Genomic DNA, 17,364 nt, shown 5'->3' with positions numbered 1-17,364 from the left:
CAAATGCAAGTCAATGGGGGGGAAACCGGATCCGGCATTGCATTTCGCCGGATCCGGTTTCTGTCAAAAGCGCCGGATCACGCCTGACGGCGAAAACCTGATGTGTGAAAGAGGCCTAAGAAGGGTGCTGATGTGTTAAATTGGTCTCCAGAGGCTGTTTCTTCCTTTCAGGAGCTGAAGCGAAGATTCACCTCCGCCCTGGTTTTGCGGCAACCTGATGTCTCACTTCCGTTCCAGGTAGAGGTGGATGCTTCTGAGATTGGTGCAGGAGCTGTTTTGTCCCAAAAGGATCCTGTAACATTTAAAATGAATCCCTGTGCTTTCTTTTCCTGAAAGTTCTCTCCATCTGAACGTAACTATGATGTGGGGAATCGGGAACTGTTGGCCATGAAATGGGCATTTGAGGAGTGGAGACATTGGTTGAAGGGAGCTAAGCATCAAGTCGTGGTCCTCACTGACCACAAGAATTTGATTTACCTAGAGTCGGCTAAGCGCTTGAACCCTAGACAGGCTAGGTGGGCCTTGTTTTTTACACGTTTTGATTTTGTGGTTTCTTTTCTTCCTGGAACTAAGAATGTCAAGGCAGACGCCCTCTCTAGGAGCTTCTTTGCTGATTCTCCTGTGGTGACCAAACCTGCTACCATCTTAGGCGAAGGGGTAGTTCTTTCTGCCATCTCGCCCGATTTGAGACGTGCTCTGGAAGAGTTCCAGGAGGACAAACCTGAGCGTTGTCCCAGTGGAAAGTTGTATGTTCCTGACCAGTGGAAGAGGAGAGTGATGTCTGAAGTTCATTGCTCTGCTTTGGCTGGTCATCCAGGTATTTTTGGTACTAGAGATTTGGTGAGTCGGTCTTTTTGGTGGCCCTCCTTGTCTCGTGATGTCAGGAATTTTGTGCAGTCCTGTGGGACTTGCTCCCGGTCTAAATCGTGTTCTCGCTCTAGTGGGTTGTTGATGCCTTTGCCTGTCCCCAAGAGGCCATGGACCCATATTTCAATGGATTTCATCTCTGATATGCCTGTCTCTCAAAGGATGACTGTTATTTGGGTGATTTGTGATATGTTCTCTAAGATGGTTCATCTTGCACCACTCCCTAAGTTGCCGTCTTCCTCTGAGTTGGTACCCTTGTTTTTGCAACAGGTGGTTCGCTTGCACGGGATTCCTGAGAACATTGTATCTGACAGAGGAGTTCAGTTTGTGTCTAGATTTTGGAGAACTTTCTGTTCCAAGCTGGGAATTCAGTTGTCCTTCTCTGCTTTTCACCCTCAGACCAATGGGCAGACAGAGTGAACAAACCAGACCTTTGAGTCATATTTGAGATGTTTTATTTCCGCTGATCAGGATGATTGGGTTTCATTTTTGCCCTTGGCCGAATTTACTTTAAATAATAGAGCTAGTTCTGCCACTTTGATGTCACCTTTTTTTTGTAACTTTGGGTTTCACCCTCGATTTTCTTCAGGGCAGGTGGAGCCCTCTGCCTGCCCAGGTGTTGACACTGTAGTGGAGAGAATGCACCAGATCTGGGACCAAGTGGTGGATAAGTTATCTCTCTCCCAGGAAAAGGCCCAGCGGTTTTCCAACCGACATAGGACCATTGGTCCCCAGTTTAAGGTTGGTGATATGGTGTGGTTATCATCAAAAAATATTGCTATGAAGGTGGCTTCTCCTAAGTTTAAGCCTAGATTTATTGGACCTTACAAGATTTTGGAGATTATTAATCCGGTCTCTTTTCGTTTGGCTCTTCCTGTCACATTTAAAATCCATAATGTGTTCCATAAGTCTTTGTTGAAGAGGTTTGTTGAACTTGTTGTTCCGGGGGTGGCACCTCCAGACCCTGTATTGGTTGAAGGTAACATGGAATATGAGGTAGAGAAAGTACTGGATTGCCGTCTGGCTAGACAGAGACTCCAGTATTTGGTTAAGTGGAAGGGTTATGGTCAGGAGGATAATTCCTGGGTCTCTGCCTCTGATATTCATGCCAAAAGATTGGTGCATGCCTTTCATCGGGCTCACCCTGATTGCCCTGGTGGCGTGGTTGAGGGTTCGGTGACCCCTCCTCAAGGGGGAGGTACTGTTGTGAGTTAATTTTCCCCTTTACCACTGAGGCCCGATGAACTCCCTCTTCTGGTAAAGAAAGGTAGTGAGCCTGATTATCAAGCATCTGGGCCTAATGATGATGATTGGCTGAGTGGAGTTACTGACTGGATATAAGGCTGTCGACGCCCTTCTGCCCTGCGGGTGATTTCTCTGTGGGATCCTTGGATACCAGTCTGAATTCCTGCTCTTTTAAAGCTAAGTTTTCTGCTCTGTCTTTTGCATTTGTACTTTGACTTTGTTTTGCTGGATTTCTGTCATTCCCTGCTGGGGTGAGCTGAATTCCTTTAGCTCTGTCTTCAGAAAATACCTGAGTGCTGATATAGTGTTTGAAGCCTAGCTGCTTCAGGGCCTTTTTCCATATCAGCCGGTTGGCTTATGTCTTTATAGGGTTTTTGCAGATTGCAGACAGCAGCTTTCCTATCCTGTCCTATTTTTAGTTAGCTTGGGCCCCATTGTTTGCTCAGCCTATCTTTCTATCTGTGTGAGTGTTTTTTCATCTTGCTTCACCGTCATTATATGTTGGGGGCTGCCTTTTACTTTGGGGTCTGCTCTGGGGCAGTTTAGATTTCCTTTTCTGTCTTTAGGTTATTTAGTTCTCCGGCTGTGATCGAGGGGTCTATTGCACCGTAGGAACCCCCCACGGCTACTGCTAGTTGTGTTGATAGGTTCAGGGGTCTGCAATCTGATAGTTGCCAACTTCTCCGGTTTTCTGGACGTAACTTCTATTTTTGTGTCTGCCTCCTACGGTGACTCGTTCATAACACTGTGCCCTAAGGGGCATATGTGAGGACATCATGCTGTGCCCTAAGGGGCATGTGTGGGGACATCATGCTGTGCCCTAAGAAGATTGAGTGGTGACATCATGCTGTGCCCTACGCGTCATGTCTGGGGACTGTAGGAAGAGGGACCGGGCCGGTGGTACCTCTCTCCCGGAACTGTTGGGGCTGTCACCATTGTTGCCGGGGGTAAATCTTTCTGACCCGGTCGAGTCAGGGATAAAAGGGACGGTGCGTGGGAAAGCGGCTCACTTGGCGGGAAGATTCACTCTCCTTGGAGCGACGCGATAGCTCAGGCCAGCACTGTAGTTCCCTGGCCTCTGCGCACCCTGACTGAGAGCAACAAGTAGCTGTGTGTCCGCTCACCCCTGTCACCGAGAATCCGTCCCGCACCGTTCCGTTGATTGCTGCGGGCGCGGCCTAAGTCTGACCTGATGATTCGTACAGAGCGGGGTAGTTTCACCCCCGACTCCGCCGCAGAACTGAGTCACGCTCCGGTAGTTCCATGGACTGTGTCGTATCACGTACATCGTCCCGGGAACACAGGGCCTCTCCTAGGAGAGCCAGGATACGCCGTCTTCGTTGGGAAACAGTTCCTTAACTTTCTTCAGGACCACGCCAGAGACTTCACGCGTCCCTTGCGTGGGCGGTACCGTAGGACTTCAAGCCTTCACAGCCCGGAAACTAACAGACTGATAAGTTTACCTGTTTCATGAACAATTGTTCTTACCGCGATATATTATTCAATCTTACTCCCTAGTAGCCCTAGTGGAGTATTCCCTGTAATAAACCCTTTAACTCTTGCTCTGCCTCCTGCTCGTCACTGCATCTCGTGTACATGCTATCTCACAGGACATCATGCTGTGCCCTAAGGGGCATGTGTGAGGATATCATGCTGTGCATAAAGGGGCATGTGTGAGGACATCATGTTGTGCGCTAAGAGACATGTGAAAGGTCATCATGCTGTGCCCTAAGTGGCATGTATGAGGACAACATGCTGTGCCCTAAGGGGCATGTGTGGAGACATCATTCTGCGCCGGGGCCTGTGTGGGGATATTACACTATGTAAGGAGGAAATGTGAAGATATCAAAATTTGTGTGGGAGGAGAGGGGGACTGTGGTGCCATACTCTGAAGGACATCATACTGTGTAGGGGGCTGTGTGGAGATAGCATACTGCATGGGGAGATCTATGTTAGCATCATAGTGTGTAGGGCGGGTTCTGGCGGGAGAAACTGTGTAAGGGTGCAGCACAGGGATATCATATTGCATGGGGACTCTATGGGTGCATCATACTGTGTAGGAGACTTTGTGGGGACATGCTGTGTAGGGGAGCTGTGTGGGAATATACTCTGTAGGGGGGAGGTTTTGGGGACATGCTGTGTGGGAATATGCTGCATGGGAGCTAAGTGAGGACATCGTACTGAGTGGGGACATTATACAGTGTGGAGGCATTGTGAAGACATCATACCCTTTGGGGACATTATACAGTGTGGGGGGTGGTTTTGTGAGGACATTATACTGTCTGAGGATCCATTATACAGTGTGAGAGAGTTTGTGGGAATATCATGCTGTTTGAGGAGCTGTGTGGGGACATATTGTGTTATGAGCAGTAGATTAGGGTACAAAGGCTGAGTAACAGGAGTAGAACAGTTTGCTTCTTTATATAAACTTATATTAAAAGCAGTAAATTATGTTTTTGTTAGGGAAGAACATTTTGCATGTATTAACAGTAGCAGCGAGTCACCGAACATAAGTCTGTTCAAAATCAAGTGATAAAAATAGATAAAACGGTAATAATAAGTGTGGCCGGTTGGATAAGGGTCTTTGATGTGGCCCCTTGGGAAAATAAATTTCCCACCCTGGCTAAGGGTCTAAACTGTTGTGGTCATGGAGTAGGCCCGGCTCCATCCATTGCATACAGGTTGGATGTCAGAATAGGATGCCAAGCAGGGGTTGTGAGGGACCCCCTTCTCATGGGATGCCAAGCAAGGGTTGTAAAAGACTCCCATCTCATGGGATGCCAAGCAGGGGTTGTGAGAGACCCCCATCTCATGGGATGCCAAGCAGGGGTTGTGAGGGACCCCCATCTCATGGGATGCCAAGCAGGGGTTGTGAGGGACCCCCATCTCATGGGATGCCAAGCAGGAGGTGTGAGGGACCCCCATCTCATGGGATGCCAAGCAGGGGTTGTGAGGGACCCCCTTCTCATAGGATGCCAAGCAAGGGTTGTAAAAGACCCCCATCTCATGGGATGCCAAGCAGGGGTTGTGAGGGACCCCCATCTCATGGGATGCCAAGCAGGGGTTGTGAGGGACCCCCATCTCATGGGATGCCAAGCAGGGGTTGTGAGGGACCCCCATCTCATGGGATGCCAAGCCGGGGTTGTGAGGGACTCCCATCTCATGGGCTGCCAAGCAGGGGTTGTGAGGGACCCCCATCTCATGGGATGCCAAGCAGGGGTTGTGAGGGACCCCCATCTCATGGGATGCCAAGCAGGAGGTGTAAGGGACCCCCATCTCATTGTGCTGAAGACATTTTATACCATTTCCTTCAAAAGTTTTGGGAAAAAGGTAGCATTAGTGTCCATTAACCACAAAAGCATTGTGAACTAGAAAAATGTGGTAGGGTACTGGGTCAAATCCAGGATGCCACCTTTTTGGGAAATTTGGCCACAATTTGATACTGTTTGCTGTAACAATGTCACTATTTTTAAATCCTTTTGGCCTAATCTAGTTCTTCCCATCATACCCAGTGCTTGTAACATTTCTTTCTCTCTCCAGTTGTTAATTATGAAGTTATTGTGACCACCGGCAATGTGAGAGGGGCTGGCACCAACGCCAATGTCTTCATGCAGCTATACGGAGACCGGGGGAAGACAGAGGAGACCTTTCTGCGGAGCCGCTCAAACGACTTTGAGAGAGGAGCTGTCGACATCTTCAAGGTATAAAATAATGTGATATATATACAGATGATATGGTTGTAACCAATTTTGGGCATTTTTGCTACTTTTGATTAATATTCATGAGGTCTGATTAATATTCATGAGGAATGCTTAGTATTCATGGTACCTGCTTAATAAATTAATTAGGCACTAGCTTAAAATTACTTTACCATTTCTATCACCATAGATGTTTTCTTCAAGCATCTTAATTTCTGAAAGTACATTTTTAGGTAATTGTCCCAAATTACCAATATCACAAGCTTTCTAATATATCTTATCAGAGAAATCTGCTTCTTGATCCACGTATGAGCCACTTCTTCTCTTTGTCTTTGTCTGTTCTTCCACAATTTATTTAATCTGAAAAACGGCTAATTCTGCCTTGGTCAGATCAAGAGCAACTGCCAGATCACTGAGAGATCAGATTACATCTGCCTACTAAAGTCTTTTTATAAGGTAGGAGGAGGAGCAAAGTAAAAAAAAAGAGCGAAAGAGGTAGAAAGATTTCTACAGATTTCGAAGTGTTTTATTTCACCCCAATGCTGGATTTGCAGCTACACTGCTCAGTACTGCTGTAAAATGTCCTCTATTCTGCTGCTGCTTCGTATAAACATGTGCTACATTGAGTCAGGACAGCAGGAAACCCTTATGTCTGTGTGTGCTGTGCATGGGAAACATCATAGCTGCTATCCTCCACCCACCAGCTCAGAGACAACTGAATATTTGAGCTAGAACCTGCAGACGGGAAAATTGGTGAAACCTGTAGGATATACATCATATTATGGACACAAATATTGCCATTCCTCATGTACACACTGTCAACTGAAATCAGAAGTTCACTTTAGGTACTGCATATTTTTGCCACTATATGGTGATATTGTCTCAGTATTATATAGGAACTATATGGCGGGATTACATGGCTGAAATTATAAGAGGAAAGTGAGGGGTCTTCTTTACTTACTGCCCAGTCCCTCATTTTCTAAGAACTTTTACCCTCAGTAGGGTGGATGAAAATAAGTATCAATTGACCTAAAGCTTTTGACGTCTATGGTTCATCATGTGAAGAAGCAGCAGCTCATTTGATTTCTGCCTCGTGCTGCTGACATTTTGGATGTTTGTGCTTTTTATCATTCTGAACTCATCTGCTCACAGATAGAAGCGCTGGATGTAGGGAAAATTCTCAAGCTTAGGATTGGTCATGACGGTACAGGATTCGGGGATGGTTGGTTCCTAGAAATGGTTGAGATCAAACGTGTTGGGATTCAGATGGTGTCATCAGCCCCACCAAGTGACAAGAAGAAGAAGCCAAACAAGAAGAAGAAATCCAGCAAAGAAGATGAAGTGGAGATGCAACCGCAGGAAGTAGTGGAGTCCTACAAGTTTGAGTGCAGCAGGTGGCTGGCCCGAGGTGAAGTTGATGGAGAAGTGGTGGTAGAACTCCTTCCACATGATACAGAGCTTGAAGGTAAATGTAATAAACATATCTATAGAAAGAAATTGCTGATATTCCATAAAACAATTAACAATCATGTCATCTTATATTATTCTGGTAGTTACCGCACACAGCCACCAGGACAGCAAGATAGAATATAACACTTCATCTCATTACTGTCCCCATCACATCACACTGATTCCAAATATTAAAAAATAAATGAGTTACATCCTGTATTATGCTCCAGAGCTGCACTCACTATTCTGCTGGTGCAGTCACTGTGTACATACACTACATTACTGGTCCTGAGTTACATCCTGCATTATACTCCAGAGCTGCACTCACTATTCTGCTGGTGCAGTCACTGTGTACATACATTACATTACTGATCCTGAGTTACATCCTGTATTATACCCCAGAGCTGCACTCACTATTCTGCTGGTGCAGTCACTGTGTACATACATTACATTACTGATCCTGAGTTACATCCTGTATTATACCCCAGAGCTGCACTCACTATTCTGCTGGTGCAGTCACTGTGTACATACACTACATTACTGGTCCTGAGTTACATCCTGCATCATACTCCAGAGCTGCACTCACTATTCTGCTGGTGCAGTCACTGTGTCCATACACTACATTACTGGTCCTGAGTTACATCCTGTATTATACCCCAGAGCTGCACTCACTATTTTGCTGGTGCAGTCACTGTGTACATACATTACATTACTGGTCCTGAGTTACATCCTGCATTATACTCCAGAGCTGCACTCACTATTCTGCTGGTGCAGTCACTGTGTACATACATTACATTACTGATCCTGAGTTACATCCTGTATTATACGCCAGAGCTGCACTCACTATTCTGCTGGTGCAGTCACTGTGTACATACATTACATTACTGATCCCGAGTTACATCCTGTATTATGCTTCAGAGCTGCACTCACTATTCTGCTGTGCAGTCACTGTGTACATACACTACATTACTGGTCCTGAGTTACATCCTGTATTATACCCCAGAGCTGCACTCACTATTCTGCTGGTGCAGTCACTGTGTACATACATTACATTACCGATCCTGAGTTACATCCTGTATTATACTCCAGAGCTGCACTCACTATTCTGCTGGTGCAGTCACTGTGTACATACATTACATTACTGATCCTGAGTTATATCCTGTATTCTACTCCAGAGCTGCACTCACTATTCTGCTGGTGCAGTCTCTGTGTACATACATTACATTACTGATCTGAGTTACATCCTGTATTATACTCCAGAGCTGCACTCACTATTCTGCTGGTGCAGTCACTGTGTACATACACTACATTACTGGTCCTGAGTTACATCCTGCATTATACTCCAGAGCTGCACTCACTATTCTGCTGGTGCAGTCACTGTGTACATACATTACATTACTGATCCTGAGTTATATCCTGTATTATACGCCAGAGCTGCACTCACTATTCTGCTGGTGCAGTCACTGTGTACATACATTACATTACCGATCCTGAGTTACATCCTGTATTATACTCCAGAGCTGCACTCACTATTCTGCTGGTGCAGTCACTGTGTACATACATTACATTACTGATCCTGAGTTATATCCTGTATTCTACTCCAGAGCTGCACTCACTATTCTGCTGGTGCAGTCTCTGTGTACATACATTACATTACTGATCCTGAGTTACATCCTGTATTATACCCCAGAGCTGCACTCACTATTCTGCTGGTGCAGTCACTGTGTACATACATTACATTACTGATCCTGAGTTACATCCTGTATTATACTCCAGAGCTGCATTCACTATTCTGCTGGTGCAGTCACTGTGTACATACATTACATTACTGATCCTGAGTTACATCCTGTATTATACCCCAGAGCTGCACTCACTAGTCTGCTGGTGCAGTCACTGTGTACATACATTACATTACTGATCCTGAGTTACATCCTGTATTATACCCCAGAGCTGCATTCACTATTCTGCTGGTGCAGTCACTGTGTACATACATTACATTACTGATCCTGAGTTACATCCTGTATTATACCCCAGAGCTGCACTCACTATTCTGCTGGTGCAGTCACTGTGTACATACATTACATTACTGATCCTGAGTTACCTTCTGTATTATACTCCAAAGCTGCACTCACTATTCTGCTGGTGCAGTCACTGTGTACATACATTACATTACTGATCCTGAGTTACATCCTGTATTATACTCCAGAGCTGCTCTTACAATTCTCTCAGTGGAGTCACTATACAAACACACTGCATTAATTACCTTATACAGATTCTGGATTACTGACTGTATTATAATTTAGAGCTGCATCTGTAATTCTATTAATTAACGTTGGAAACAACCAACAGGTAAATAACTAGATACACCCCTATCAAGTTATATTAGCAAGGGACATTTTGTTTTTCATAGATCAAATTACTGAGCAGTGCTTGGTGTAAAGAGATATTTCTAGAATGCAAATTGCCAGAGTAAGTTGACAGTAACTAAGGGACGCCAGAATAGTTCAATTCAGAAAGATGCAGAATTATGAATTAAGCTTTGAGTTTGAGTAGAGGCAGTAACTCAGTTCTCTTGCTGAATTTGCACAATCTTAGTAATGCTAAGTATTTATTAAGTTAGATCTCTTGGTATCTGTTAGCCGGCTTCTTCAAACAATGAATGATTTGTATATTATAAAAATAACACCATCAGCATAAATTTATTAAAAATTATACTAATAGAAAAATATCAGGTTGGAAAGAATTGATGGCATACTGAAAATAAAACTCTTCTTAACTTCAAAACTTCAATTATTCAAATATTAAATTTTCATTTACACAAAGCCACACCCCTGAGTATGAGACCACTTTCCCTTTCTTACAAAGTCTTGTCTCTATCAGATTTCAGATAACCAATAGATGTCTCTATTGATCTTTATTACCTAACTAGCTGAAGAGCCCGACACTGCCCGGGCATAGTAACTAACTGTGGTTAGTTATAGCAAATTATAATTATCCTCCATCCCATAGTCCCGTGACCATATACCCATCATACATATCCACGATCCCATAGTCGAGTGCCCATATACCCATCACACATCCTCCATCCCATAGTCCAGTACCCATATACCCATCATACATATCCTCCATCCCACAGTCGAGTGCCCATATACCCATCACACATCCTCCATTCCATAGTTCCATGCCCATATACCCATCACGCATCCTTCATCGCATAGTCCCATGCCCATATACCCATCATACATATCCTCCATCCCATAGTCCAGTGCCCATATACCCATCATACATATCCTCCATCCCATAGTCGAGTGTCCATATACCCATCACACATCCTTCATCGCATAGTCCCATGCCCATATACCCTTCATACATATCCTCCATCCCATAGTCCAGTGCCCATATACCCATCATACATCCTCCATCCCATAGTTCTATGCCCATATACCCATCATACATATCCTCCATCCCATAGTCCCTGCCCAAATACCCATCATACATATCCTCCATCCCATAGTCCCGTGCCCATATACCCATTACACATCCTCCATCCCATAGTCCCATACCCATATACCCATCATACATATCCTCCATCCCATAGTCCAGTGCCCATATACCCATCATACATATCCTCCATCCCATAGTCGAGTGTCCATATACCCATTACACATCCTCCATCCCATAGTCCCATGCCCATATACCCATCATACATATCCACCATCCCATAGTCCCTTGCCCATATACCCATCATACATATCCTCCATCCCATAGTCCCTGCCCATATACCCATCATACATATCCTCCATCCCATAGTCCCGTGCCCATATACCCATCACATATCCTTCATCGCATAGTCCCATGCCCATATACCCTTCATACATATCCTCCATCCCATAGTCCAGTGCCCATATACCCATCATACATCCTCCATCCCATAGTCCCATGCCCATATACCCATCATACATATCCTCCATCCCATAGTCCCTGCCCATATACCCATCACACATCCTCCATCTCATAGTCCCTGCCCATATACCCATCATACATATCCTCCATCCCATAGTCCCGTGCTCATATACCCATTACACATCCTCCATCCCATAATCCCATACCCATATACCCATTATACATATCCTCCATCCCATAGTCCAGTGCCCATATACCCATCATACATATCCTCCATCCCATAGTCGAGTGTCCATATACCCATTACACATCCTCCATCCCATAGTCCCATGCCCATATACCCATCATACATATCCGCCATCCCATAGTCCCTTGCCCATATACCCGTCATACATATCCTCCATCCCATAGTCCCGTGCCCATATACCCGCCATACATATCCTCCATCCCATAGTCCAGTGTACATATACCCATCACACATCCTCCATCCCACAGTCAACCATTATGACATCATAGTGAGCGGCAGGGCTTGCAACCTATGATGACATCAGCGTCGCCATGGCAACCATTGTGACATCATAATGAGGGGCGGGGCTTGATACGCACACACTGTTTCTCCAGTATGTAGATAGGGGCATTATGACATCAAAATGAGGGGCGGGGCATGACACGCACACACTTTTTCCCCAGTATGTAGATAGGGGCAAAATTGTTTGGTGAATTGGAACGCGCGGGGTTAAAATTTCGCCTCACAACTTAGCTTAGGACGCTGTGGGGGTCCAGACGTGCGACTGTGCCAAATTTTGTGGCTGTAGCTGCGACGGTGCGGATGCCTATCCCGGACATACACACATACATACATACATACATACATACACACATACATACATACATACATACACATACAGTGGGGCAAAAAAGTATTTAGTCAGTCAGCAATAGTGCAAGTTCCACCACTTAAGAAGATGAGAGGCGTCTGTAATTTACATCATAGGTAGACCTCAACTATGGGAGACAAACTGAGAAAAAAAAATCCAGAAAATCACATTGTCTGTTTTTTTTTTATTTTATTTGAATATTATGGTGGAAAATAAGTATTTGGTCAGAAACAAAATTTCATCTCAATACTTTGTGATATATCCTTTGTTGGCAATGACAGAGGTCAAACGTTTTCTGTAAGTCTTCACAAGGTTGCCACACACTGTTGTTGGTATGTTGGCCCATTCCTCCATGCAGATCTCCTCTAGAGCAGTGATGTTTTTGGCTTTTCGCTTGGCAACACGGACTTTCAACTCCCTCCAAAGGTTTTCTATAGGGTTGAGATCTGGAGACTGGCTAGGCCACTCCAGGACCTTGAAATGCTTCTTACGAAGCCACTCCTTTGTTGCCCTGGCGGTGTGCTTTGGATCATTGTCATGTTGAAAGACCCAGCCACGTTTCATCATCAATGCCCTTGCTGATGGAAGGAGGTTTGCACTCAAAATCTCACGATACATGGCCCCATTCATTCTTTCATGTACCCGGACCAGTCGTCCTGGCCCCTTTGCAGAGAAGCAGCCCCAAAGCATGATGTTTCCACCACCATGCTTTACAGTAGGTATGGTGTTTGATGGATGCAACTCAGTTTTCTTTTTCCTCCAAACACGACAAGTTGTGTTTCTACCAAACAGTTCCAGTTTGGTTTCATCAGACCATAGGACATTCTCCCAAAACTCCTCTGGATCATCCAAATGCTCTCTAGCAAACTTCAGACGGGCCCGGACATGTACAGGCTTAAGCAGTGGGACACGTCTGGCACTGCAGGATCTGAGTCCATGGTGGCGTAGTGTGTTACTTATGGTAGGCCTTGTTACATTGGTCCCAGCTCTCTGCAGTTCATTCACTAGGTCCCCCCCACGTGGTTCTGGGATTTTTGCTCACCGTTCTTGTGATCATTCTGACCCCACGGGGTGGGATTTTGCGTGGAGCACCAGATCAAGGGAGATTATCAGTGGTCTTGTATTCTTCCATTTTCTAATTATTGCTCCCACAGTTGATTTCTTCACTCCAAGCTGGTTGGCTATTGCAGATTCAGTCTTCCCAGCCTGGTGCAGGGCTACAATTTTGTTTCTGGTGTCCTTTGACAGCTCTTTGGTCTTCACCATAGTGGAGTTTGGAGTCAGACTGTTTGAGGGTGTGCACAGGTGTCTTTTTATACTGATAACAAGTTTAAACAGGTGCCATTACTACAGGTAATGAGTGGAGGAAAGAGGAGACTCTTGAAGAAGTTACAGGTCTGTGAGAGCCAGAAATCTTGATTGCTTGTTTCTGACCAAATACTTATTTTCCACCATAATATGCAAATAAAATGAAAAAAAAACAGACAATGTGATTTTCTGGATTTTTTTTTTCTCAGTTTGTCTCCCAGAGTTGAGGTCTACCTATGATGTAAATTACAGATGCCTCTCATCTTTTTAAGTGGTGGAATTTGCACTATTGCTGACTGACTAAATACTTTTTTGCCCCACTGTATATATATACACACTTTGAGCTTTATATATTACATATAACTATAGTCAGGTTAGCACAGCATTCCCAAATGTTATTATTATTCTTAGAAAAGTAGGCGAGTCCCACCCCTGAGTATGAAACTACTACCCCTTTCCTTTATTTTATTTTCTTTTTCATTTTTAACAAAACCATTAGATGTCTCTACTGATCTTAATCACTTATTATAACTATCATCAGGTCAGCACAGAAGTCGAATATATTATTATTTTAAAAAAATAAAAAAGAAAAGCCCCACCCCTGAGTATGAGACCACTCCCTTTTTGTAATCTGTCCCACGGTGGTAGTCGTGTGAGTGGGCTGCTTTTTTTAAGGTCGGGACCAGCTACAGATAATTGAGTGTCGTTGATTGGTGTGTGCCACATTGTACCTGGAGCTGCTGCTTCCATCGTCGGTTCCATTGCACTTAGTGCCATCTCATTAACCACTTCATTCTAGATCAGTCCTCATAAACAATGTCCATTTATGTACAGCCAAACTTGTGAACAGCGGATTACAGATTTTACATTCTCCTCCATCTTCCAAACAATATACCGGCTGCATTCCCAGAGTTAGTCTGTATTTTGCTCCCGGCAATAGGTAACACAGGGGACATGGGGATAAGTTAGAATCGCCAGCGTTTTTTGGGTGGGGTCATACGGGTCCACCGCTGTAACTAGCTTCTTTCTACACTGAGCATTGTAGTTCCACAACGGATCAGTCTGTCCTCTTTCCTGCCTCCTCCTCTCCAACACACAGCCTACTCAGCACTAACTACTTCCTATATCCCTATCACCTACCCACTGGCTCCCCTATAGGGCCGCCCTCCTCCCTGGGGACGTCCTTGTGGTTAACTCTACAGAAACCTGACATAAACAGACCGGTCATAGGGATATATACTTTTCTTCATTGCATAAGCAAAAATACCATAAAATAACCTTCAACATTTTGCCTTGATCTCTTTTCTGAGGCCACCCTCTCACACTTTCTTACCAAGTCTTATCCCTATCAGGTGTCACAAAACCATTAGATGTCTCTATTGATCTTTATTACTGAATATAACCATAGTCAGGCCAGCACAGCAGTCCCAATTATTATTATTATTATTATTATTATTATTATTATTATTATTATTATTAATTGCAAAAAGAAAAGCCCCACCCCTGAGTAAGAGACCACTCCCCCTTTCATAAAAAGTCTTGTTCCTTAATGATTTCCCAAAGCCATAAGAGGTGGGTCAACCATACCAAAATTTTGTCTCGACTCCTTTGCATTTTTTTTCCAGACAACAATTATGAAATCCACGTATTTACTGGAATTGTGTGGGGAGCTGGAACTGATGCCAATGTTTTTATTACCGTTTATGGCGAGATCGGCGACACTGGTGAACGGCAACTGAAAAATTCCAACCACCTGAATAAATTTGAGAAAGGACAGGTATTGTGTTGTACTGATTAGAAACCACTACTCTCTGAAATAGTGAATGATGGATTGACTTGTTAGCATGGGCACATGGTGACTCCTCAATGGGGGGTCCAGTGTTGACATCTGACTTGGGAAACGTTGGCACCGAATTGGTTTTCCCTACTGACTCCATAAAACCTTTTTGGAAAAAAAATTGACATATTTGCCTGGATAGAGGGGGACAAGCCCTGGTTGGTGTAATCGTGGCAGGAACACATGCAAATGTCTTCACCCCCGAGGATCTAGATTGTTAGCAAGCTAGCAGCTGGGGATTTAATCTTGGAAACAGGCACCAAATTCTTCTGTCTTAAGTCCACGAAATCCCTTACCCATGATGGGGGCTTATTTTAATTTTTTTCACTGGCTACTCCAATTAGAGGGTATCTAAGGAAGGAATCCCCCTCTGTTACATCTATATGACCTATTAGGATATTATACAGAAAAAGAATGGTAACCCAAGTAAGTGACGGATTCATAACTTTCATGTAATGATCATGAACCATGTTGTTTTTTTTCAGGAAGATGTCTTCAGCATCAGTGCCGTAGATCTAGGAGAATTAAAAAAGCTGAGAATCCGTCACGATAACTCAGGGGCGAACGCTGCTTGGTTTCTAGACCGCGTGGAAATTGTAGCTATGAAAGACGAAACTAAGTAAGTATTTCAGGGTTGTCCACTTCTGAAGACCATTTTATTTTTACTTAAAGGGGTTGTCCAGGCTTGGGATGAAACTCTGCAGTCAGTCTATATGACTGCAAACTTCTGAGTCCCAACAGAGGGCGCATTCTCCTATGTTGCCAGTGTGAGCAGGCGGCCACATGACGACAGGTATGTGATTTGCGTAGAAGTGCATTGAGAGAGGATGAGCACATCTAATCGAAATATGAACAGAGGTATGCAAATCGCATGCTTGCAATAACGTGAACACCCGCTTTAAACTGCCAACACCGGAGACTCCCGAGAGCATGCACGCCGCATGCTGCGAGGATTCAAGAAGTCTGCAGTCACGTAGAATAACTGGAGACTTTCATCCCAAACATGAAAAACACCTCTAAAAGCATGTAATTTGGACTTAAAATTATTTTTGCTTTTAGGTTTCATTAAAAATTTTACAATGCTGGGCTTTTACAGGCTTTTAGTTTCCCTGCACATTTAATTTTAATGTGGACTGTGGTCATAATACAGCGGAGAATTCAGAAACAGATAGATCCAAGATTTATAATCTCCCCTTCAAGAGACAGTATTGGGGCCTCTTCTTTTTTAATATATTTCAGCATTTACAGATGATACTAAACTCGGAGGTTATCAAGAGAGCTGAGGATAATTTAATGTTACAGAGGGATTTATGTAAGCTGCATGCTTGGGCTGAGAGATGAAAATTAGAATCATGGAATGTCAGAGTGGGAAGGGACCTCCAGGGTCACCATGTCCAACAACGTACTTAATGCAGGATTCACTAAACCATCCCAGACAGATGTCTGTCCAGCCTCTGTTTGAAGATTTTCATTGAAGGAGAACTCACCACCTCTCCTGGCTGCCTGTTCTACTCATTAATAACCTTCACTGTCAAAAATTTTTTTCCAGTATTTAATCTTTATCTTCTCCCTTTCAGTTTCATTCCATTGTTTCTAGTGTTTCCATGTGCAAATGAGAATAAGGATGATCCCTCCACAGTGTGACATCCCTTCAGATAAATGTAGACCGCTATTACGTCTCCTCTCAGCCTTCTTTTTTTACAAGCTAAACATTCCCAAATCCTTTGACTGTTCCTTGTAGGACATACTTTGCAGTTCGCTCACTATCCTGGTCGCTCTTCTCTGAACTTGCTCCAGTTTTACAATGTCTTTTTTAAAATGTGGTGCCCAGAACTGGACACAGTATTTCAGATGAGGTCTGACCAAGGAGGAGTAGAGGAGGATAATGACTTCATGACATCAAGACTCTATGCTTCACTTAATACATCCCAGAGTTGTGTTTGCCTTTTTTGTTGATTTAGATAAATATAAAGTTATGCCCTTGGGCAGAGAAAATTAGATGTACAAGTATGTGATAAATAGTAAAACACTGGTTAACACTGTCACCAAAATAGACTTGGGTGTATGGGTGGACAGCAAACTCAACTTTAGTGACCTGTGCCAGGCAGCTGCTGTCAAGGCAAATAAAATTATGGGATGCATTAAGAAACACATAGATGCTCATGACAAAAACATAGTT

The 17,364-nt window shown here is 44.1% G+C and overlaps 1 protein-coding gene across 3 annotated transcripts in view; it reads left to right on the top strand.

Moving 5' to 3' along the window:
* LOXHD1 (lipoxygenase homology PLAT domains 1) overlaps positions 1-17,364 on the top strand; it is a 283,627-nt gene that overhangs the window by 173,748 nt on the left and 92,515 nt on the right. For all 3 annotated transcript variants that reach the window (XM_073589763.1, XM_073589760.1, XM_073589761.1), the window contains 4 exons: positions 5,653-5,813; positions 6,963-7,275; positions 14,974-15,125; positions 15,671-15,804. In XM_073589763.1, coding sequence (XP_073445864.1) covers positions 5,653-5,813; positions 6,963-7,275; positions 14,974-15,125; positions 15,671-15,804 — 760 coding nt within the window. The remainder of the gene's footprint in view (positions 1-5,652; positions 5,814-6,962; positions 7,276-14,973; positions 15,126-15,670; positions 15,805-17,364) is intronic.

Source organism: Dendrobates tinctorius, unplaced genomic scaffold (assembly GCF_039654945.1).
Source record: "Dendrobates tinctorius isolate UK_male_01 unplaced genomic scaffold, ASM3965494v1 ptg000113l, whole genome shotgun sequence".
Classification (NCBI taxonomy): Eukaryota; Metazoa; Chordata; class Amphibia; order Anura; family Dendrobatidae; genus Dendrobates; species Dendrobates tinctorius.
The sequence above is the reverse complement of the archived record's forward strand: the minus strand, read 5'-3'. Positions and strand labels throughout refer to the sequence as shown.